Genomic DNA, 24,897 nt, shown 5'->3' with positions numbered 1-24,897 from the left:
CTTTTTTTTTTGTCTTCATCATGCTGCTGCTGCAAATAACATAAGTGCATGAATGTTGATTTTAGGTTTGCGTGTAAGAGTTGACATTAATTCAGCTCTTTCTGAACTCCGGAGGGTAGACAGTAGACGTTCAGATGGCTGTGTTGATACTGATACGCGGCTGATATCGTCCCAAGGCATCAGTGCGGTGAGACTAGATGTGTCTAATGCATATTCATCACAGACCTGGATTGCTTGGCAAACACTCGGATCTGTAAACAGTCTGTAAACTTTGGCTTTGCTGCTGTTCACAGTGTTAGTCATTACATGACTAATGCTGAAGTACTAACGCTGCCGTGGAAAACAGCCTTGGTTCAATTTCTTCCTGTTTTTTGTTTTTACTGGCACTTTCCACATGTGGGATTTATATAAATATAGAAGCTTGTGGTTTATACAGTTGTGGACATTTACACAAACACATCACTTTGCTTCAGCAGGCCTTTATTCACCCCCAGAGCCATATGGAGCATTTTTAATGATGGATGGATGCACTTCTTTGGGCTTTAAAATCACGGCCAATGCCATCATAAGCCAGGACAGTTTTTAATATAACTTTGACTGGAATCATCTGAAAGACTTTTCATTTTGGAGGTGAACTGATCTATCCATGTAATATGTGACCTGGGATCTGTGCATCTAATGCACTGTTGGAAGTAATTTTGGCATTTTTACATTATTTACATTACAAATAGATTATATTATATTCAGGAGGTCAGTATGGCTTCTGCTTGGTTGTGTATAAGTCAGTTTGTGTTTGTGTGTCTGGATGGTTACTGAAGTGTTCTGTGTGCTTCCTTACAGGCTCAGGTCAAAAGAGCCACATTATGTATTGATCAAGTGCAGTTTTCTTTCTTTGTTTTATTGTCCTCCAGTCAAATATTGCTAGTCCAGTCACTTAGAAAAGTAATAGAAAGTGGGCAGATCTTGAGATGTCATTCACATCTGTTGAACAAATGCTGCAAGATGAGTTAAAATATTAATATTTAGGGGTTTATTTTTACTTCTACTACAGTACAAATGTCTTGGATCTATCAGATTCTTTTATGTTTTTGAGAGAAGTCTGTTTAGTTCACCATTATTATATGTATACTACCACTATAAATGTATATATGATCAAAAATACAGTAAAAACAGTAATATTGTGAAATATTACTCCAGTGTGAATCATCTGTTTTCTGTGTGAATCTGTGTTAAAGTGTAATGTATTTCTGTGATGCTCCGCTGTATTTTCAGCATCATTCCTCCAGTCTTCAGTGTCACATGATCTTCAGAAATCAGAATAATATGATGATTTACTGCTCAAGAAACATTTCTGATTATTATCAATGTTGAACACAGTTGTGCTGCTCAATATTTCTGTGGAAACTGTGATTCCTTATTTAAAAAAAAAAATTTTTTAATGATGCTATACATTTTAATTGTTTATATAGCCTACTGGTAATTTTCTTCCAGGATATTTTCTATTTTCTTCCAGGATATGGAAAATGCTGAAAATTCCTTCATATTTCATGATGGTTGCATCATCAAGTTTTTGCCTTTCTGTGTGATGTTCAACAAGAGTTCAAACAATGAAATATTTGACAGTGATTCAAAAACTGGATGATATGGATGGAACTCGTTTTTTTCATTTCCTTGTATTTCTTAATGTTCAGCAGAAATGTTCAGTTTCAAATTAAATAACTAAATTGCACTGTATTTCCACACAAAATCATGTTTCATTCGCCCTCAAACTGAAATGAACACGAGTGAGCCAACACTGATCTGCGGTTTGTTTGGTTTGTGAAGAGTTTCTCATGAGCCACAGCAAGTTGTTTTAGTTGGAAGGCCTGGCTGAGGATGGCCAGATTACAGAGATTCACAGCGTGTGCTTTCATTTGTTTGCCTTTCATGTCATTGTCTTGTTTGATTCATTGCACACTCCACCTGCTTTGATCTTAGGCGTCTCCTTTAATGACATTGAGATGTTCTTAAGTGTCCAGAAACCTCAAATCAGGATGCAAAAAATGTGAATATGTAGTTAATTTACCCAGGATGTGGTAAATGTTATTAAAATAATAATCATAAAAGAATAATTCTGTAACATTTTCAGAATATTGTCTAAACATAATATATAATTGTACATTAAATGTATCTTAAGTTTAATGAATACATTTATTATTTTCTTTTTTTGCAGTGCATAGAAGCAAAGAAGTACTGCTGGTATATTGAAGGAGGATACCCCATCTATTTCATGTACGTACAATCACGTTTGTCTTTCTCTGACGGTTTCTCTTCATCTGGCAACAGTGGTTTTTTTATGTCTTTTATTTTATGACCTCAGACGTGCATTAACTCTGTTTTGTGGTGTACCACCGTGATGAGCCTCATTGGTTTGACCCAAGAAAATCTGCCATTACCTTCACTTAAGCTTCAAATCCGTGTTCATTAACACTGCATGCGCTTGTGGGTGACAAGTTAACATCTAGTTAAAGAGATAATGCCAGCTCTGGAAATAGAGCAGACAGACTTTCAGCCTTTGAAGCGTTCAATTAAGAAACATTGTAAAGAAGTAAGTTTTGAGGGCTTGGAGTGAAGAGATAACACAGAGATCCTGTGGAACTTTATATAACAATAAATAAAATAATAATAATAAATGAAGTATTTAATAATACTTTTTAAAGGTTCCAAAGGAGGTTGTTGAATGGATTCAGAGCACTTGCTTTATCTCAAAGCTTAAAGGCTCTGGTATCATTTATTGTCCTTGAATGTAAAAGAGCAGCTAGTTGAAGAAAGTTATACGGGTTTGGAACAATGACAGAATGATGGTAAATGTTTGATTTTTTGGGAGCTGTCCCTTTAAGAGCTCTAGGCTGATGTTCTGTCCCTCTGGAGTCTGTGAGGAGTTCATCGCAGGTCTCTAATTATAATGTTGCACGTTCTTTCTGTTCATAAGTCGAAGGATTCATGCTGTTGAACATCCGGTTGGCCTGCTTTTATCTCTGATTGTGTCCTGGTGTAGTAACTGCAGTGGTGCTCATTTGGGGGATATGATTGCATGGCTTTCTGCAGATAAAGCAGGAGTTGGGCTCAGTGGGACGTGCTGGATTGGTGAAGGAACACGCATCTGATCCGTGTGAGATGGCAAACCCATCACGCAGCTGAAGCCTAGACCCTGACACACAGAAAATTACACCTTACAAGAATTGTATATATCAATAACTCATTAAAAGGCACTGTAATTTACTCATTAATATGTCAGTATTCCATTCTTCATATCAATTACAGTGATATCTCTTACTGTGAATTACCGCAAATCAAACAGTGGTTTGTTCAGCAAACGGCCGTAAGATTAACTTATCGACTTTCAGTAAAGTTATCACTTCTTATAATTCAAGGAAAAATATTATCTGGCCATGAAAACATTATCCTATCATTATGAAATTTTGGTTACTGAAAAGTAAAGAGCTTGTAAGATCAGAAATTTCATTGACTCGTGACGTGAGCGTTTTAGACAGAAGCAATCATGAATATATATTGGTTTTTAATAATTGAACTAATAATACATCAAACTACAAATCACACAGAGTAAATACGCGTACAACAATACAGACAGTAAACATTGTACAAGACATAACGGAAACCAAATGAGGGAGAGAGAGAGGATGAGAGAGCGAGAGAGAGAATAGGCGCGATCACAGAATACGCTCAGTTATGCAAACTCACAGACAGTAACCTTTTGAAAGACAACAACGAATCAAATCACCTTGAAAAGGTAATAGACAAACTTTAAGCAGCATTTCAATCTCTCTAGAAAATAATACTTGCATGTGTCTCTTTGTGATTGGTGTGTTCTCTCGTGTCTTCCGGGGCTGCTGCGGACACGCACGATATTCCAAAGGTCCAACGAACGTAATGCGTCAGCGTTCGTCTTCCTCATGTAGAGAGGAACTTAGTACAGAAAACAAAAGAAAATGGAGATGGAAGCTCGACGGAAGTGCAGAAAAGAGAGTGGAGAGTAGACGAGGAAGAGGAGAAGAGAAGGAGGAACTTCCTGTGTCAGTTCTTATGGCTTGACTGGTTCACGCCTCTGTTTGTGTGTTGTATGTTACATTCATATGCAGAATTACACACATTTAAAGTTTGATTAACACACAATAAAATTGTATATAATCCAATTATTTATTTTTTTGATTATGGAAAACATGTAATGCACCAAAAAGGCAACACAGTCAATATGTTTAGAAATACGTTTTTAAAAGGTACCAGTGAGCTGGCTTTGCTGTTCTCTGAGTTAGGTCATAAAGTTTTACGACCTGGTCAGGGGGGTAGGGTTACAACTCATGCTTCTATTTGAGAACATTCATTCCAAAAACATTTCCAATTTACAAGTCAGCAATTTATAATCCTCGCATAACATGATTAACCATTTTATGCAACACACAAACCTATCAAAATACATCTTAGTAATTAAATGACGAAGGTAAAGAACGTTAAGAAAGGTTTGTGTGTGTGTGTGTATGTGTGTGTTTGTGTGTGTGTGTGTGTGTGTGTGTGTTGTGGAATGTGTTTCGTCTTTCCTTTGAGGCTCGGCGTGTATCTCTGGACTGTCTCGAAGGTGCAATAAATGTGACCCTGTCATAGGATATTGCAGGCACCCAGATGGTGAATTATGTTGGAAGATGTTGTAAAACGAAGGTCCTTGTTTACTCACGTTCTGGTTTTGAGTGCAGAATGTGTTAGAGAGTCAGGATTCATTAATATGGAACAGATGGTTGAAATACCATCCGCTCATTAGTGTTACACTGGCACATTTAGAAATGTTAATCCCTTGATTAAGTTGCTGTGTTATTGATATCTAAAGTAAATTATAGACCTTTCTCTGTAAGTCTATTAAACTTCAACCATAGTTCTTTATTTGCAGCAATGCTGTGTTTAAGGTGGAGTTTCTATCATCCCAAACTCTAATGTTTACAGGCTAATCGTGGCGAACAGACTGTGTTATTTCTGATGATTCAGCTTTCTGCCACTGTCTCCATCCCTCCTGAAAGATTAAAAGCTTCCAGAAACCCTTCTCTGATCTGCTCCAGGTCGATTCAAGCGTCAGCAGGCGTGCCGTGAGCATCGGAGCGAGCGCTGCTGTACACATTACAGATCTGAGGGATCAGGAGCTTTATTTGTCAGATCAGAACTCATAATGCTGTATTTCTGTACTGTTTTTTTCATGCAGTATCTATTTCAGTTGCTGTTGTGTGGACTGTCATCATTTATTGATCACGTGTGCTTTATACAGTATGATCTGTGTCACTTTTTAAATATAGATCAAAGATTTCTTTGAACAGCTGTAAATATTGATACAGCCTTCTTTTATATTTTATGAAGACTTTCAGTTTACCTGGACACAGTCTTGCATGTTTCATAGACGATCATATCATGGCAGGGATTTATTGCACATATTTAGACTTGCTGGTGGTGACATCAAATTGGGGAATTTATTATTACTAGATTATTAGAAATACTGTGCAGAATCCAGCTTCTTCTTTACTAACCATTGCAACACAGTTTAGTTGCTAAATGCATTTGTTTATATCAGACAGGCCTAGTGCCAGGTTTTAATCAATGTAAATACACAATATAAATTAAGGTTAATATTTTATGATTTTGATTTATTAAACTAAAAATACTAATAAAAATATTATATTTACAGTTGTAGTCAAAATTTGCATTTGCTAAATTTTACCAAAATAAGGGGGGTCATACAAAATGCATGTTTGTTTGTTTTTTCAGCACTAACCTTAATATGTGATTTCACATGAAAGATGTTTACATAGTTACATTTATAAAGATTCCCTTCCTAAAGTTTATACAGTATGTGCTTGATTTCGTAATACTGTGTTGTTAGCTGAATGGTCCACAGCGGTGTGTTTCTGTTTTGTGATGGTTGTGCATGAGTCCCTTGTTTGTTCTGAACCGTTTAACTGAACTCTGTTCTTCAGAAGAAGCTGTTTCTTCAGTTTTTCAGCATCTTTTGCATATCTGAACCCTTTTCAGCAGTGACTGTATGATTTTGAGATCCATCTATTCACACTGAGGACAACTGAGGGACTCAAACACAACTATTAAAAAAGGTTCAAACATTCACTGATGATCCAGAAGGAAACACGATGCATTAAGAGCCGAGGGACGATATGTGAACTTCTTTTGTTAAATATCTTATCCAGACCAGTACTAAATAAAAAATAACATGCATTTTGCATGATCTCTCTCTTTATTTTGGTAAAATAATGAACATTATACTGCAACTTTTGACCATAGCTGTGTATATTTCTTTATTATTTCTAATAATTATTTCTAAAGCATGACTTCTTGAGAGTTGCTTTACACCTCACTGAACGCAGGCTTGCAGTAGATATCAGAAAGTCTACGCTGGTTAAATCAAAGGGCTGTGCTGGTAATTAGGAGCTTCAGCTACAGATGTTCTGCTGAAAGCTCATCAATGGCTAATTATCTGCTTCAGCATCCACACTGCCACTGGTTTCACCCAGCATGCCAACAATCACAGGAATAGACTTTATATTGAGTTTTCAAAAATAAGACAAAGTATTGTCTAACTGTGTTTAAGCCTGCCGAGTACAAGCATTATTCATTATTTTTGAGATTTAAAGTGTAAGTTTGGATGAATTATGATTTGTTTCTCTCCATGTGGATGAATGGTGTTTTATCATCTTAAACCACTGCAGACAGCATCCATCATCATCATCATCATCATCATCATCACAGGTAAAGCTCTGAAACGTGAAGCTGTGGTCAGAGAGAAACATGTTGACCTCGAGCTCTGCTGGATGCTGAAGAACCAGAGCAGATCACAGCCAAGCAAGATTGTTCATGACGTTACTTATTTGAGCACATTTTCATTTTTTGCTGAACCAGTGCTGAATGTTGAGTTGGCGGTTTTTGTAAACATCACACTTTCTTTACCACCTTTGTTTCCAGACAGAGATTGGCTGAAGTGGGTTCGGTGAACTTTTTGGTCTGACCACTAATAGGTCTTCGTGCCCTCTGCCTTCTGACAAATAAATTTGGGATGCTGTTTTCCTGTCGTAGTATGGACTGTGGAAACAGAGGCTTTTGAAACGATGTAGCATGTTTAGTTTTGTATATGTCTATAGCAGTAATGTTAATTGCAGTAATGTGATATTCAAATTCAAGCCGTTTCTAAAGATATTTAATTTGCATGCTTTTCATATTACATTCCTAAAAAGACAACAGAAATGTAGAGCCAACACTGATCTGCGGTTTGTTTGGTTTGTGAAGAGTTTCTCATGAGCCACAGCAAGTTGTTTTAGTTGGAAGGCCTGGCTGAGGATGGCCAGATTACAGAGATTCACAGCGTGTGCTTTCATTTGTTTGCCTTTCATGTCATTGTCTTGTTTGATTCATTGCACACTCCACCTGCTTTGATCTTAGGCGTCTCCTTTAATGACATTGAGATGTTCTTAAGTGTCCAGAAACCTCAAATCAGGATGCAAAAAATGTGAATATGTAGTTAATTTACCCAGGATGTGGTAAATGTTATTAAAATAATAATCATAAAAGAATAATTCTGTAACATTTTCAGAATATTGTCTAAACATAATATATAATTGTACATTAAATGTATCTTAAGTTTAATGAATACATTTATTATTTTCTTTTTTTGCAGTGCATAGAAGCAAAGAAGTACTGCTGGTATATTGAAGGAGGATACCCCATCTATTTCATGTACGTACAATCACGTTTGTCTTTCTCTGACGGTTTCTCTTCATCTGGCAACAGTGGTTTTTTTATGTCTTTTATTTTATGACCTCAGACGTGCATTAACTCTGTTTTGTGGTGTACCACCGTGATGAGCCTCATTGGTTTGACCCAAGAAAATCTGCCATTACCTTCACTTAAGCTTCAAATCCGTGTTCATTAACACTGCATGCGCTTGTGGGTGACAAGTTAACATCTAGTTAAAGAGATAATGCCAGCTCTGGAAATAGAGCAGACAGACTTTCAGCCTTTGAAGCGTTCAATTAAGAAACATTGTAAAGAAGTAAGTTTTGAGGGCTTGGAGTGAAGAGATAACACAGAGATCCTGTGGAACTTTATATAACAATAAATAAAATAATAATAATAAATGAAGTATTTAATAATACTTTTTAAAGGTTCCAAAGGAGGTTGTTGAATGGATTCAGAGCACTTGCTTTATCTCAAAGCTTAAAGGCTCTGGTATCATTTATTGTCCTTGAATGTAAAAGAGCAGCTAGTTGAAGAAAGTTATACGGGTTTGGAACAATGACAGAATGATGGTAAATGTTTGATTTTTTGGGAGCTGTCCCTTTAAGAGCTCTAGGCTGATGTTCTGTCCCTCTGGAGTCTGTGAGGAGTTCATCGCAGGTCTCTAATTATAATGTTGCACGTTCTTTCTGTTCATAAGTCGAAGGATTCATGCTGTTGAACATCCGGTTGGCCTGCTTTTATCTCTGATTGTGTCCTGGTGTAGTAACTGCAGTGGTGCTCATTTGGGGGATATGATTGCATGGCTTTCTGCAGATAAAGCAGGAGTTGGGCTCAGTGGGACGTGCTGGATTGGTGAAGGAACACGCATCTGATCCGTGTGAGATGGCAAACCCATCACGCAGCTGAAGCCTAGACCCTGACACACAGAAAATTACACCTTACAAGAATTGTATATATCAATAACTCATTAAAAGGCACTGTAATTTACTCATTAATATGTCAGTATTCCATTCTTCATATCAATTACAGTGATATCTCTTACTGTGAATTACCGCAAATCAAACAGTGGTTTGTTCAGCAAACGGCCGTAAGATTAACTTATCGACTTTCAGTAAAGTTATCACTTCTTATAATTCAAGGAAAAATATTATCTGGCCATGAAAACATTATCCTATCATTATGAAATTTTGGTTACTGAAAAGTAAAGAGCTTGTAAGATCAGAAATTTCATTGACTCGTGACGTGAGCGTTTTAGACAGAAGCAATCATGAATATATATTGGTTTTTAATAATTGAACTAATAATACATCAAACTACAAATCACACAGAGTAAATACGCGTACAACAATACAGACAGTAAACATTGTACAAGACATAACGGAAACCAAATGAGGGAGAGAGAGAGGATGAGAGAGCGAGAGAGAGAATAGGCGCGATCACAGAATACGCTCAGTTATGCAAACTCACAGACAGTAACCTTTTGAAAGACAACAACGAATCAAATCACCTTGAAAAGGTAATAGACAAACTTTAAGCAGCATTTCAATCTCTCTAGAAAATAATACTTGCATGTGTCTCTTTGTGATTGGTGTGTTCTCTCGTGTCTTCCGGGGCTGCTGCGGACACGCACGATATTCCAAAGGTCCAACGAACGTAATGCGTCAGCGTTCGTCTTCCTCATGTAGAGAGGAACTTAGTACAGAAAACAAAAGAAAATGGAGATGGAAGCTCGACGGAAGTGCAGAAAAGAGAGTGGAGAGTAGACGAGGAAGAGGAGAAGAGAAGGAGGAACTTCCTGTGTCAGTTCTTATGGCTTGACTGGTTCACGCCTCTGTTTGTGTGTTGTATGTTACATTCATATGCAGAATTACACACATTTAAAGTTTGATTAACACACAATAAAATTGTATATAATCCAATTATTTATTTTTTTGATTATGGAAAACATGTAATGCACCAAAAAGGCAACACAGTCAATATGTTTAGAAATACGTTTTTAAAAGGTACCAGTGAGCTGGCTTTGCTGTTCTCTGAGTTAGGTCATAAAGTTTTACGACCTGGTCAGGGGGGTAGGGTTACAACTCATGCTTCTATTTGAGAACATTCATTCCAAAAACATTTCCAATTTACAAGTCAGCAATTTATAATCCTCGCATAACATGATTAACCATTTTATGCAACACACAAACCTATCAAAATACATCTTAGTAATTAAATGACGAAGGTAAAGAACGTTAAGAAAGGTTTGTGTGTGTGTGTGTATGTGTGTGTTTGTGTGTGTGTGTGTGTGTGTGTGTGTTGTGGAATGTGTTTCGTCTTTCCTTTGAGGCTCGGCGTGTATCTCTGGACTGTCTCGAAGGTGCAATAAATGTGACCCTGTCATAGGATATTGCAGGCACCCAGATGGTGAATTATGTTGGAAGATGTTGTAAAACGAAGGTCCTTGTTTACTCACGTTCTGGTTTTGAGTGCAGAATGTGTTAGAGAGTCAGGATTCATTAATATGGAACAGATGGTTGAAATACCATCCGCTCATTAGTGTTACACTGGCACATTTAGAAATGTTAATCCCTTGATTAAGTTGCTGTGTTATTGATATCTAAAGTAAATTATAGACCTTTCTCTGTAAGTCTATTAAACTTCAACCATAGTTCTTTATTTGCAGCAATGCTGTGTTTAAGGTGGAGTTTCTATCATCCCAAACTCTAATGTTTACAGGCTAATCGTGGCGAACAGACTGTGTTATTTCTGATGATTCAGCTTTCTGCCACTGTCTCCATCCCTCCTGAAAGATTAAAAGCTTCCAGAAACCCTTCTCTGATCTGCTCCAGGTCGATTCAAGCGTCAGCAGGCGTGCCGTGAGCATCGGAGCGAGCGCTGCTGTACACATTACAGATCTGAGGGATCAGGAGCTTTATTTGTCAGATCAGAACTCATAATGCTGTATTTCTGTACTGTTTTTTTCATGCAGTATCTATTTCAGTTGCTGTTGTGTGGACTGTCATCATTTATTGATCACGTGTGCTTTATACAGTATGATCTGTGTCACTTTTTAAATATAGATCAAAGATTTCTTTGAACAGCTGTAAATATTGATACAGCCTTCTTTTATATTTTATGAAGACTTTCAGTTTACCTGGACACAGTCTTGCATGTTTCATAGACGATCATATCATGGCAGGGATTTATTGCACATATTTAGACTTGCTGGTGGTGACATCAAATTGGGGAATTTATTATTACTAGATTATTAGAAATACTGTGCAGAATCCAGCTTCTTCTTTACTAACCATTGCAACACAGTTTAGTTGCTAAATGCATTTGTTTATATCAGACAGGCCTAGTGCCAGGTTTTAATCAATGTAAATACACAATATAAATTAAGGTTAATATTTTATGATTTTGATTTATTAAACTAAAAATACTAATAAAAATATTATATTTACAGTTGTAGTCAAAATTTGCATTTGCTAAATTTTACCAAAATAAGGGGGGTCATACAAAATGCATGTTTGTTTGTTTTTTCAGCACTAACCTTAATATGTGATTTCACATGAAAGATGTTTACATAGTTACATTTATAAAGATTCCCTTCCTAAAGTTTATACAGTATGTGCTTGATTTCGTAATACTGTGTTGTTAGCTGAATGGTCCACAGCGGTGTGTTTCTGTTTTGTGATGGTTGTGCATGAGTCCCTTGTTTGTTCTGAACCGTTTAACTGAACTCTGTTCTTCAGAAGAAGCTGTTTCTTCAGTTTTTCAGCATCTTTTGCATATCTGAACCCTTTTCAGCAGTGACTGTATGATTTTGAGATCCATCTATTCACACTGAGGACAACTGAGGGACTCAAACACAACTATTAAAAAAGGTTCAAACATTCACTGATGATCCAGAAGGAAACACGATGCATTAAGAGCCGAGGGACGATATGTGAACTTCTTTTGTTAAATATCTTATCCAGACCAGTACTAAATAAAAAATAACATGCATTTTGCATGATCTCTCTCTTTATTTTGGTAAAATAATGAACATTATACTGCAACTTTTGACCATAGCTGTGTATATTTCTTTATTATTTCTAATAATTATTTCTAAAGCATGACTTCTTGAGAGTTGCTTTACACCTCACTGAACGCAGGCTTGCAGTAGATATCAGAAAGTCTACGCTGGTTAAATCAAAGGGCTGTGCTGGTAATTAGGAGCTTCAGCTACAGATGTTCTGCTGAAAGCTCATCAATGGCTAATTATCTGCTTCAGCATCCACACTGCCACTGGTTTCACCCAGCATGCCAACAATCACAGGAATAGACTTTATATTGAGTTTTCAAAAATAAGACAAAGTATTGTCTAACTGTGTTTAAGCCTGCCGAGTACAAGCATTATTCATTATTTTTGAGATTTAAAGTGTAAGTTTGGATGAATTATGATTTGTTTCTCTCCATGTGGATGAATGGTGTTTTATCATCTTAAACCACTGCAGACAGCATCCATCATCATCATCATCATCATCATCATCACAGGTAAAGCTCTGAAACGTGAAGCTGTGGTCAGAGAGAAACATGTTGACCTCGAGCTCTGCTGGATGCTGAAGAACCAGAGCAGATCACAGCCAAGCAAGATTGTTCATGACGTTACTTATTTGAGCACATTTTCATTTTTTGCTGAACCAGTGCTGAATGTTGAGTTGGCGGTTTTTGTAAACATCACACTTTCTTTACCACCTTTGTTTCCAGACAGAGATTGGCTGAAGTGGGTTCGGTGAACTTTTTGGTCTGACCACTAATAGGTCTTCGTGCCCTCTGCCTTCTGACAAATAAATTTGGGATGCTGTTTTCCTGTCGTAGTATGGACTGTGGAAACAGAGGCTTTTGAAACGATGTAGCATGTTTAGTTTTGTATATGTCTATAGCAGTAATGTTAATTGCAGTAATGTGATATTCAAATTCAAGCCGTTTCTAAAGATATTTAATTTGCATGCTTTTCATATTACATTCCTAAAAAGACAACAGAAATGTACTCACACTTGCTGTCCTGCGGCAAAACACGAGGCTATAGTTGCTTTTAAGAAAATTCTGAGTATTCATGCCAGTAAATGGTGAAATATGTCCTGCCAGAATATTGCATGAAACTTATGTCTGTATCATCTCGGTGAGGTTTACACATGCACAGTAAAGCAAATGTAATGTCTTTGCTTCGTGGTTAAGAGTGGCATCGTCATCCAACAGAGTTAGGTCATAAGGTCGTTTAACAAACGTTAGCAGCGAAACCTGCATTTAGCGTCTTCATAATCGCATTCTATATATAAAGTCTATTTAAATTGTTCAGATGAGCAAAGCACGAGTCTTTCCTTGCATAATTAGCATTTTAATTGTTTGGTCAGACAGTTCATATGAACGCATGTATTCATGTTCATAAGTCGGGGATTAAACGTGGAATTATGTTTTGTATGCTGAATATGGAAACAAGCGTATGTGCGCAGTACCTATAACTGCGCTTTGCATTTGCAAGATTGACATGCTAAACTGACCTGGGTCCAGAGGCTGTACCAGTTCATGGCATTTTCATCCGTTCATTCAACTCGACACGTACCGGTTCAGTCCTTTCGTTCACCAATGAGAGCTCTCGATCTCTTTCAGACTCATATGAAACTCGCTCAGTGTGGATGACAACTCTGATTCGTTCGCTTAAAAGATACGTTCAAAAAGAACGGGGATTTGCACGATCTCTGGCCACAACGTGTGGCTTGGAGAGAAGAGCAGCTGACACGATGACGCTTGTTGGTGCTCAGCGGCCGTGTTTGGTGGGGTAAGAGTGATCATGGGTCCAGCAGAAAGCAGCAGATCTGAAAAATCCCCGGTATAGATATCTTCGTTGGAAGGAAGATTGGGCCTGAGATAAGATGACAGACAGAGCGACCCAAATGCTGACAAACAGTCCATGCCTAAAAAGCGTTGTGGGACAGGAGGAAGGAAGACTGGATATATACACGCTTGTGTGCTAGTTAAGATGATTAGCTAAACGAGATGCACCTGTGCCAAATTGGATGATTATCTTATCGTGCTCCTTCCGAACTTTGTTAATAAAACCACATCGTCTACATCAGGTCGCTGTGATTTTGCCAAGTAAGACGTGTTCCTGGATCAACATTATTGTCCAAAAATATAGACTTAACCCAATCCCTGCCTCCCTACCCATAATTTATTCCTAAAATCAGTGTGAAATGATAGCTGGCTAACAAGGCTGTAGTAGCACCTAAACCTGATTGTGAGCCTAAAACTGATATTTCCTGTGAAGTTATATCTCAATTCTGATTGGTTGATTGGAATGTTTTTCCAGGATCTACAAGGATGTTGACCAGGAACATGTTGTAGTTGGTGAAATCAGGCTCACCTCTACATCAGACGGTCAGAGTGACCTTTCTATTCTATAAAAATAATTGTATATTTGTGTCCAAAAAACAGTAACTGCCTCCTAAAAGACATGACCTGCACTGCTTGCACTGTACAACTCTTTAATTTCTGCACTGTACATTTCATTAAAACAGCTAAATTAATAAATTTAAAAAATACTGTATATATACATATATATATATATATATATAAATTCTTATACTATATAGTTTTTTGTACAGGATCAATCATATTTGAAATGTCATATTTGAGACATTTTGTTCCCCAAAATTAAAATATACACGGTGCAACCGACATGAAGAAACATGCCAAAATAAATAGATCAAATAAAATAAAAATTCTAAGCAAATATTACAATTAGCACATGCTTTTCTCTTAAATTCGTTACATTAATGACAGCTGATTATTTTATTTATTGAACAACCTTAAGTAATATTTTTCATTATTTATTTGGAATAGAAATTTTCTATATCATTATAAATGTCTTTACTGGCATCAATTTAATGTGTCCCTGATTCAAAAAAAAAGTAATGATTTATTAATTTATTGAAGTGTGTAATTTTTTACATTAAAATCTGCAGAATTCTGAAGAAGGAATTTAGTTGTAGAAACTTATCGGTAGCTGAAACTGTTTCCGAAATATCCACAGTATGTAATAACTGAAGATGCAGGGACTTGTGAGTGACAGCTGGTGAAGTTCAGCAGTATTTCAGTGATATGAATTAGTTATGAATGAAGTATTACTGATGAAACTTCACTGCACTCCATCAGATACGAACGATGTGAAGTGTGAGATACGGCACTCTCTGAAACCAATGAGAGAAAATACACGCCATGCAGGAAATGAAGTCCCACTTTATATTAAAGATGGTCATCATGAGGATGATTTGCTAGCAAGATATAAATCACATCATATTAATTATGTAGTGATCAAGAGATTATCAAGATACACTTTTTTCCAGGACCCATATACCATTTTGTATCTCCGTCAGATTTGTATTTGTGATCATCTGATTCTATTAGTGCTTAACACTGCATTTATTTAATAAAAATACAGTAAAAAGAAAAATATTATTCTAATGTAAATGATCTGTTTTCTGTGTGAATCTGTGTTAAAGTGTAATGTATTTCTGTGATGCTCCGCTGTATTTTCAGCATCATTCCTCCAGTCTTCAGTGTCACATGATCTTCAGAAATCAGAATAATATGATGATTTACTGCTCAAGAAACATTTCTGATTATTAGCAATGTTGACACTATTTGTGTGGAAATAGTGAGATGTGGGAACGGTGTGTCAGAGCTATGCTCCAGTGCACTGTTCTGCAGATATTACCTGAGATATGAATATATGCTGAGAAGCTTTAATGATTAATGATCAGGAATCATCAAACCCTGTAGAAATCAAGGAGAGAGGCAGAAGATAGTGATGACACCAGTTCTTGGATATATTAGAGAATATATAACATGCATTCCCTGTAAAAATCATTTTCATAGTCGTAAAAAAGCGAAGATTTTCTACTTCAAAATGTCATGTTTCATTTCAAGTTTTAGCCATGTCTTTGTAATTTGGAGTTAAAGTTGCTTGTGGGTTCTAGATATTGTTGTGTTTTTTGTTGTAACGTCACACTGAGTTTTGTCAGTGTGAGATGATCTATGTAATGAACGATCTGACTGATTAAACATGAATGAAGGGCTCAAGGCGATGATGGATCATGAGCCGGGTGCAGAAGTCCTCGTCTGTCTGAGATGAGCAGACCATCATTTATTTCAGCTGTCATGTTGGGTTTTCTCTCAGCTGTTTCGCACTCTTCGGTCAGAGAAACGTTTGCAGAAAGCTGTGAAACTAAGTTTGATTCATTCTGCTCCAGACAGAACCAAAGGCGCTCTGGGAACAAAAATGGGCATTAATTATTGTTTGTCAGTGATACACAGTCATTTTATATATTTATTTAAATTTTAGTTTAAGTTTTAGTAATTTTTTGTGTTTTTGTCATTTCATCAATCTTTCAAAAAAATATTATATTTCAATTTAGATTTAATTTATTTTTATTTTCCAGTTATTTGTAACAACGTTTCTAATTTACATTTTGTTTTTTATTTTTTTTATTGCATTTAATGACAAAAAAAAAACATTTTACAAAATAAATAAAAAATGTATGGTAAATATTAAAATGTCTAAAGATTCACTGAGAAGCAAAGTAACAAGACTTCTCAGAAAACAATATTTAATTTCTTAATTTTGTAAATGTAAATGTTTCATGATTTAAAGATGTTTTTTGTATTATTTGTATGGTTAATAATCATACAGAAAAAAAAGTTTTTGCAGTTTATTCAATATTTAATGCCATGAATTTAACACTTTATTTTCTAATTTAAAACCTTTTTAAGGCTTGGGCAAATTATTGAGATTAAGACCTATAAAACCCTGTAATAATATAAAGTAAAATGAATAAATGGTGCATTTGAAAATTAAAAACTATAATAATTTATGTATTAATAATTTTTCTGTTTCTTCATTTTTCTTTAAAATACTACTCTACTCACCTTGTTTCCTTCTATGTATTTACAGTGTCCTAGTTTGAATAGAGTCATTTAAAGCCTAAGGGGGGGTGAAATGCTCGTTTTCACTCAATATCCTGTTAATCTTGAGTACCTATAGAGTAGTGCTGCATCCTTCATAACTCCAAAAAGTATTTAGTTTTATTATATTTATAAGAGAAAGATAGTCTGTACCGATTTTTCCCGGAAAAACACGAGCGGCTGGAGGCGTGACGTGTGGGCGGAGCTAAAGAATCACGAGCGCCAGTAGGCTTTTGCGTTGAGCGCGTTTGGAAGCTGTGACATACCGTGAGGACAAAACCAACCAAAACAAACCATGGCTAACAGTCAGATTCAGCCGTTTATTTATTATCCAGAATCAGATCCAGAGGCTGAAACTGAACTTTTTTTACAACTTTTTTAAGCTGTACATGTGTAAAGTGCAGTTTGATGACAACATCGCATGTTGTTTACTTGATGTGCTTACACGCCGATAGCTAAGTTAACAACACAGAGATATTTGAAGCAGTTTTACTCACCGCATGCGGTTCCAACACACGATCGTGACCCTTTTTCGTTGGGATTGCATTATCCTTAAGAAATAAACGATGTGCAAATCCGGCGTCAAACTGGACCTTGTTTGTAAAACAAGCATCTTCGAAATGCAGGGAACAAACACAAACACTTGCACAACTCCGTTGATGCTCTGTAAAAATAAACTCCATCCACTGGTCCCTTAATGCTGTTTCTCTTTTGGTAATCTGTGCAGGGTTGTCTTGCCCTGGCAACCAAAAACACACTTCTTTTGTGACATTTGGCGACGCTCTGGCTCTGATCAGTGAAGTCTGTTGTGCTCTCAGTGCTCTGCTATACGGGAGCGCGCTCTTCCGGCAGAAGTGCCTCAGGACCCATATAAGGAAATTCCGCTCCATCTAACGTCACACAGAGCCATACTCGAAAAAAACTTTCCCAAACTTGTGACAAACCGGAAGAGTTTTTTTGGAACAGAAATACTCCTTCAAACGTACAACTTAATTTTTGAAACTTTGTCCATGTTTAGCATGGGAATCCAACTTTAACAGTGTAAAAAACTCAGTGTGCATCAAATAGCATTTCACCCCCCCTTTAATGTGTTTTTAAGTCATTCTTTAGTGAACTCAAAGGATGAATCCAGCAGTTTTCTTTCTTCTGAGAAGACCTTTTCTAAACGGTGTGAAAAATGCAGTCAGTTCCCATCAAACTGAGACCAAATTTCTCCAAGCGGCACCATATTGTGAAATGATCCGAGTGCTGAGAGAAACCGATGAGCCCCATCAGAACGACTGTGATGCATTAGCATACTTAATGAGCCATTAATGAGGAACCAGCGAGAGGAGAACACGATTATTAACTTCAGACTGTACGAGAACATCATCAGAAATGAAGAAAAGCAGAATTACACCAGTGTTTTCACTGATTTGATACCAGACAGCACTAGAGAGATCAACTCTAATCTCAGAAATGTGTTTTTGACTCTGATCGCTGCAGGTTTCTGAACGGTTTTTAGTTGCGCAAAATGTGAAAGGAGGATCTTAAACTCCTGTGAGCACATCTGATCTCCTCTGCTCCTTCATCTTCTGATGTGTTAGTGTTCACTTGGCCGTGGCTTCATTCATCATCGTGTGTTCTGTAAGCGAGATGTTATGGGCTCTCGGTGAAGGGCTCGGATCCATGCACACGGTTGGTTGGAAATGGAAATGAAGCGAGCTGTTTTGACTCTTACTCCTGGTTTCTCCACAGATGTCGCTCGTATGAGGATTGTTGTGGGACTCGCTGCTGCATCCGAGCGCTTTCCATCCAGAGACTCTGGTACTTCTGGTAAGAACCGCCTTTTTTTATTTACTTTTTTATTTTAAGAGCAAATTATACAGCTTATACAGCTTTTGTGTGTGTGTGTGTGTGGTGTGTGTGTGTGTGTGTGTGTGTGTGTGTGTGTGTCTCGCAGGCTGCTGCTGATGATGGCTGTGCTGTTCTGCTGCGGCGCTGGCTTCTTCATTCGCCGGAGGATGTATGCGTCTGCGCTCAGCGAGGAGCCTGCCTTCAACGTGTCCTTCACCAGACACCCGGTCAGCTCGCCAGGTGAGCGTTCACTCTCCATCACAGATCTGGACCCTAACCATCACTGACGCTCTCCAGCGTAGCTCACAAAACCTGATCTTCCAGAAGATTGGACTCATTTATAAGACATTCAAGGAGAGAGAGAGGAAACCGCTTCAGATTTTACTGGCATAATGTGACATCTTTACAGCAGGACCGGATACTCCATGAGGCTTCACTTCATTATGTCCAAGAGGAATTGATTGCGTTGTGGAAAGTGGGTGTAAGCTTCTCGAGTTTGCCATCGATCGCGGTGTGATTTCCCTCTTGAACCAGCACGCAGACGCTTGTTAAACTTGAGCAGGAGAAACAGAGAGTCATTTCTGAGGAAAAGCAGGTTCTTACATTACAGACGAAAGACTACAAGATGAACATTTCTTTCTTTTTTAAACATGAACTGATCGATCAAACGCAATAAGAGCAGGAACTTCTATTAAGAAAGTGAACAAGGTAGATATTGACTTCATAGACCATTCTAGAGTAGACAGCGAAGTTAGGCAACAACCTTCCTTGAAAATACTATCTTTATTCACATTACTGTTCAGAAGCTACATGGATTTGATCAAATATACTGTAAAAATTGTGAAATATTATTACAGTTTAAAACAGATGTTTTTTAGGTGAATTTCTGTTAAAGTGTAATTTATTTCTGTGATGCGCAGCTGATTTTTCTTCCCTAACCCCGAAGCCAAGGTTGGCACTTCACCACTGACCTGATTTATTCCCCATGTCTGTGCCAAACCAGCAGAAAACTGAAAATGAGCCATTCTGGTGATTGTGGTCATAATTTCAAAACAATGGAAAACTTGCACATTTCAACGTTTATTTGCATTGCTGCACACTTTCCTGCTCGGCTTTTATTATACATGTATAAATCACATACGTGTTTGCATGAAGAATGAGTCGAAGTGAGTCGAAGTGATCGGACACAATGCATATGATGTCAAATAATGTACAGTGCATACAGCTGACATCAGTTTCCATGAAAACACATCCCTGTTGCTTATTGAAGAGTAGCACTCATTACATTTCAAGATAAAAAAATAGATGTGTACAATTGGCAATATTCATTGTGAAATATTAAATATTCATATTTTTCCAGCCACTAAAACTTGCATTAAGAAAATAGGTCACTTTAGTTTGGCTCTCAAAACTATCTGTACTGAGGGAAAATGAAGAGACTCGTTATATTTGCTGCTCGAGAGGAAAATTGAATTGAGAATCTGATTAAGACGGCAATTCCCTGGTTTTTATCTCTTAAAGAGTTTTATTTAGAGCACAAAATAACATAAAAAAGGAAAAGCTCTCATTTATCTTAAAATAGATCACGAAGCTGAGAAACAAAGTGCTCCATTTTAAGAAGAAAACAAAACCTAACTGGCATCAATAGGAGACTGAATCAAAGTCCCCAGACCAGCTTGAGATCTAGTTTCCTTCATCTGAACGATAGACTGCATCTACAAACATATTATAAAGCTGAAAAAGCTCCATGTGAATCTGTGATTTAAATAAATAGAAAGACATGATTAATATAAAACATTGTCTCGGGTTACGTATCCTGAAGGAGGGAACAGAGACCTTACATCAGTGACTGACGAATTGGGATCTCGCTAGAGAGACAAATCACTTCGAGTGTTAACAAAACAAGCTAATGAATGTTGGCGTGCGAGATTTGCATCGCACACCTCGCCCCGCCGCGCGGGTATGAAAGGAAAGCGTGAGCAGTCGCACATTCAGTTTTTCGCTGAGGAGCCGAGACCGTGTGCCTCGGCCGTACGGCAGTGGTACAGTAACTGTGGCGATGGAACGTAACATCTCCTTCAGGGAACGAGGGTTACGTAACCAAAATGTTCCTTTTCAGTTGATTTTTTTAAACTACTTTTCTGTAGTTCGTCAATGGCTCTCTGCATCTTACCGATGCCGTTACCTGAGCAGTTGAAAGCTGTATTTATTGCATGGACGGAGCAGAAAAGCAAGTGTCTAAATCATACGCACAGTTCCATTGAATGACAAATGTGTTTTATCAATGCTGATGAACCGAATGTATGACTATTAAACTAACTAAAATAACCACAGCATTAACAACGATCTTGAAATAAGAGCGCAAGGTTTATCTCATAATCAGATGCATGAAGAGCTTTAAGAGCTGCACAGATTCAATTTACTGTTGCACACGTATTTTCATTCTCAACTGTTTACATTCACTTATTACATAACCGATGAGGGTTTATGTGTATTTGACCATTTAGGCACGACCTTGAGCTCAGCGCTTTACATGCGCAGGCACAGAAAGCCTCCTGAGCAACTGCGCAAATTCTCTTTCGTGCTTGAAAAACATGGATAAATCTAATCAACTTTAATAAATCAAGCACATCACTTCACAATACTTCACTGATTTGCACATGAAATTGGGCTTTTATGGAAGAGTGAAGGCGCACTGCTGGGAGTGGGTGCAATAATTGTTTTATCTGTTATTGTATTTTCATAATTGTTGGAGGCTGAAATTGAAACTGTACTTCAATTAATTGCACAGCTCTGATTCCAGTAACAGCATGTTGACCTACATCAGTAAACCTTGACTTGATTTCAATCAATGTTTTTCCAACAGTCTCTCAGCAAGCGGGCATGCAAGGCTACGGTGACCCCTGCGGCGCCATGACAACGACCCTGACCCCTGCATACCCGGGTCAGCCGGCTCCATCACACATGCTGAGCTCGTACCCTCCGCCGCCCTCCTACTGCAATCATCCACCTCCCTCCTACGAGCAGGTCTTCAAGAACACAGAGAAGAAGAACCACAGCCAGTCCTCACAATGAGAGACCATCGTCTCCAGGATCTCTCCTTTTTATTTGCTTGATTTCAGGACGCCTCTTTCTTGCCTGTTCCCAGTCTGTTGTTTTATCGTTTGACAGGCGCACTACGGAGGAGCCAACAGGAGAACAAACGTCTTGATGGATGCACAGTTTCAAACAGACTTCTCTAGCTGAGAGAGCTTTGAAGCGCTGTCAGGACGTGAAGCATTGAAGATACTGAGAGTTTCCCCTTTCTTTGAAAAGTGGCTCATCGGCTGAAGTGGACCTCGACAAGGTGGAAAGAACCCATTGACCTTCTGGAGAACAGGATGAGATGCCGTGGAGAATACATCTATCACCCGTCCATCAGAATCCTAACGGCAGGGAGTTACGTACTGTAGATAGTGCTTCTTATCTCCGATCATGCGTTTTATCGTATTACAGTATCATGCGATAATGATGACGGGTCACAGTACTCATGGCACCTGAGCCTCCCAAACACCACTGAATCAAAATTAAAAAGCTAAGTGTGACTTTTATCTCGCAGTTCTGACTTTTATGTGACTTCAAGAAACTCACAATTGTAAGAAAACAATATTTGAATTGTCTTTTTTTTTCTTAGAATTGAAATGTATAACTTGACTGTTTATCGAACAATTCTTAGAAAAAAATTCGGAATAATAAAAAGGTAACTGTGACTTAAATCTCATAATTCTAACTTCTAGCAATCGTGAGTTTACATCTTGTATTTCTGTCTTTACAATTGCTAGTTTATATGCCACAGTTCTGTCTTAACTCAGTTTATACCACAAAATTCAAAGAAAAAGTCTTAATCGCAAGTCAGAACTGTGAGATAAAAAGTTGCATTTTTATTTTTTATTCAGTGGTGGAAACGCCTTTCATACAAACAGGAAATTGTCCTTTTGTTCCCATCCCAAATGGGTCAGGAATCTCTTCTGTGGGTATTCATTTGAAATAGATGATGAACTCATGGAGCGAGTCTGTTGAAGCCAGCGATAGGAAGGTTTATTCACATCTTGTACACTTCATTACACCCATAGTGCCCTGTTTTTGTGGATGGGTCGGAAAATTGCAAAAGCTTGTTTTGGCTTACATGTCTTGTTTTGTTGGAGTTCACCCCCGATAATGGCCCTCTGTGCAAATTAATTATTGAACTACATTTACCATTGAAACATGTGCATATGATGAGAAATACAGCTGAGTGTTATTTGGAGGGAGTGATTTTATTTCATTTCAGGCCTCTTCATTAGAATAGAAAAGGATCAAATGTGAAGCAAATTGTCACATTGCAATGCCATCACTGGATAAACATATTGCTTGCTAAACTGTTGTTTTACACTAAGAGTGCAGAATGCAGCAAATTATGGAGAAATGTGTGGGTCACATTTAAAACCTGAATTAAATTAAATTAAAAATAAGAAATAATAATTGGCATCAAATCATGCATATTTTTAGGACCATTAATTAACCTTTTTTCTACACTTATCTACACATTAAGCACTGTAAGAATAATTTGGGCAAATGTGATGAATTAGCATTACAAAAAAACAAAACCAAACTTTGAAATATATTATCTTCTGTTTTTAAGATGAAATATGACCTATGTTCTTCATAGCATTCATCAACATAATTTTTTTTAGGGATGCAAGATATATCAACCGATAAATGTTAATTTACCTGTTATCTTTATCAAACCGATAAGAGAATTTGGCCGATATCTTTGAGCCGATAAATAATGCATTATTTCCTTCAGACGCTTCAGATGCGCACTATTTGCCATGGTCTTTAATTGCTTGAAATATTATTGTAATCACTTTGAAAAGGAAAATACAGTGAACTGCAACAAGTTATACTGAGATCAATACCTACTGTAAAATAATGCTATGGAATGTTTGTTCACTCATGTTTCATCGCTTTGTTAGAGCACATCCACAAGGTACACATTCTGGTTAGCACGTTTAACTTGGAGTTCATTTGTGCATTTCTTTTTGTGCATATATAAGTTCTTTATATTATGTTTCTGTTGTATAAAGATCTGATTTTCATACAGTATTATTAGCCTGCTAACAAAGCATTCATTCAGCTCTTCAGCTACAGAAACACTGCTATTTGAAACAGTGTTATTAGTTTAAGATACTTCTTTTTCAAACTCACTGATATATTATTAATAATAACCACCATAGTTAAACCATACGACCATATAAACCATATTGTTTTGTTTTTTTCATCAATACGGTTTAATTAAAATATATTCATTGTTGTTGGTGCGAAGGTTATTTAGTCTAATTTATCCATGGCACATGATTTATGTATTGAGATATATATGAGATATAAATATAATTTATTTTTAGGCAAGTTATGTTGTCCAGTGACTTGTTTGCATTATTAAATTTATTTGTAAGGCTGATTTATGTTAGAGTTATGTTTAGGTGTTAAATGCCTTTTAATGGATAAAAATTCAGATTTATCAGCCAACATATCGGTTAAGTTTTCATATTAAAAGAATTATCGGTTATTGATATCGGCCAAAATTTTCATATCGGTGCATCCCTACATTTTTTTAAAAGCAATGGTTAAGTCTATTAAATACGACTGATTTAGAGAGAATTACTAGAATTCTAGAAGGGAACTTTCAATGTGGTCCTGAAGTTTTTATTTAAGCTTGCTTGATGTTAATTCAACATGTGATTTGTTTGGTACATATTGTGGAAAAAACTGACTTTAAAGTTACGTATTTTGCATATTTGAGTCTTGATTGATATAGTGAATGCTGGCTGGTTTCTATTCTTGATGTCGTGATTGAACAGAATGTAGCTTTGGGATCAGGACTGAACTCTCCACAGACTGGGTATTACAGTGCATTGATTGCATCATAGCAGTCCCCATTATAAACTTATTATTGACTCGAACATTAGCCAGCATCAATAGGATTGGCTTTACCTCAAGTACATTCAACTAAGTGTTGTTTTTGTAGTAGTGCTCACATGGTTCATGGTTTCTTGAAGCTGAACTATGCAAAGACAGACTGAGTCCATTTGCTGAAGTTAGAGTTTGTTTAACTTAAGATCAGATGGTGTTTTGTTTTATTTTCATGAACTTGTGAGCGCAGAGTGTCAAGGACAGCTGTGAAATTGTACTGACACACCAGCAAGCAGTCGAAGTGAACCGCTCTCGATGTCCGGAAACCATCCACTACAATAATAAACTGTTTGAGACTTT

At 37.1% G+C, this 24,897-nt stretch overlaps 1 protein-coding gene across 1 annotated transcript; it reads left to right on the top strand.

Moving 5' to 3' along the window:
• The first annotated feature begins 2,070 nt into the window (after nt 1–2,070).
• On the top strand, nt 2,071–24,897 carry LOC113065975 (vesicular, overexpressed in cancer, prosurvival protein 1-like). The gene is made up of 6 exons (XM_026237503.1): nt 2,071–2,075; nt 2,250–2,271; nt 7,718–7,776; nt 18,508–18,585; nt 18,713–18,846; nt 21,473–24,897. Exons 1-6 carry the CDS (start codon nt 2,071–2,073, stop codon nt 21,679–21,681), a joined length of 507 nt encoding a protein of 168 aa, XP_026093288.1. The 3' UTR covers nt 21,682–24,897.

This window comes from Carassius auratus, chromosome 49 (assembly GCF_003368295.1).
Source record: "Carassius auratus strain Wakin chromosome 49, ASM336829v1, whole genome shotgun sequence".
NCBI classification, from domain to species: domain Eukaryota; kingdom Metazoa; phylum Chordata; class Actinopteri; order Cypriniformes; family Cyprinidae; genus Carassius; species Carassius auratus.
The sequence above is the reverse complement of the archived record's forward strand: the minus strand, read 5'-3'. Positions and strand labels throughout refer to the sequence as shown.

Bases quoted from the DNA above. Each gene is read 5' to 3' on its own strand.
- LOC113065975 (XM_026237503.1), top strand. The intron at 2,272-7,717 runs GTACGTACAATC...CTTTTTTTGCAG, and splicing joins GGATACCCCATCTATTTCAT to TGCATAGAAGCAAAGAAGTA. The intron at 7,777-18,507 runs GTACGTACAATC...GTTTCTCCACAG, and splicing joins GGATACCCCATCTATTTCAT to ATGTCGCTCGTATGAGGATT.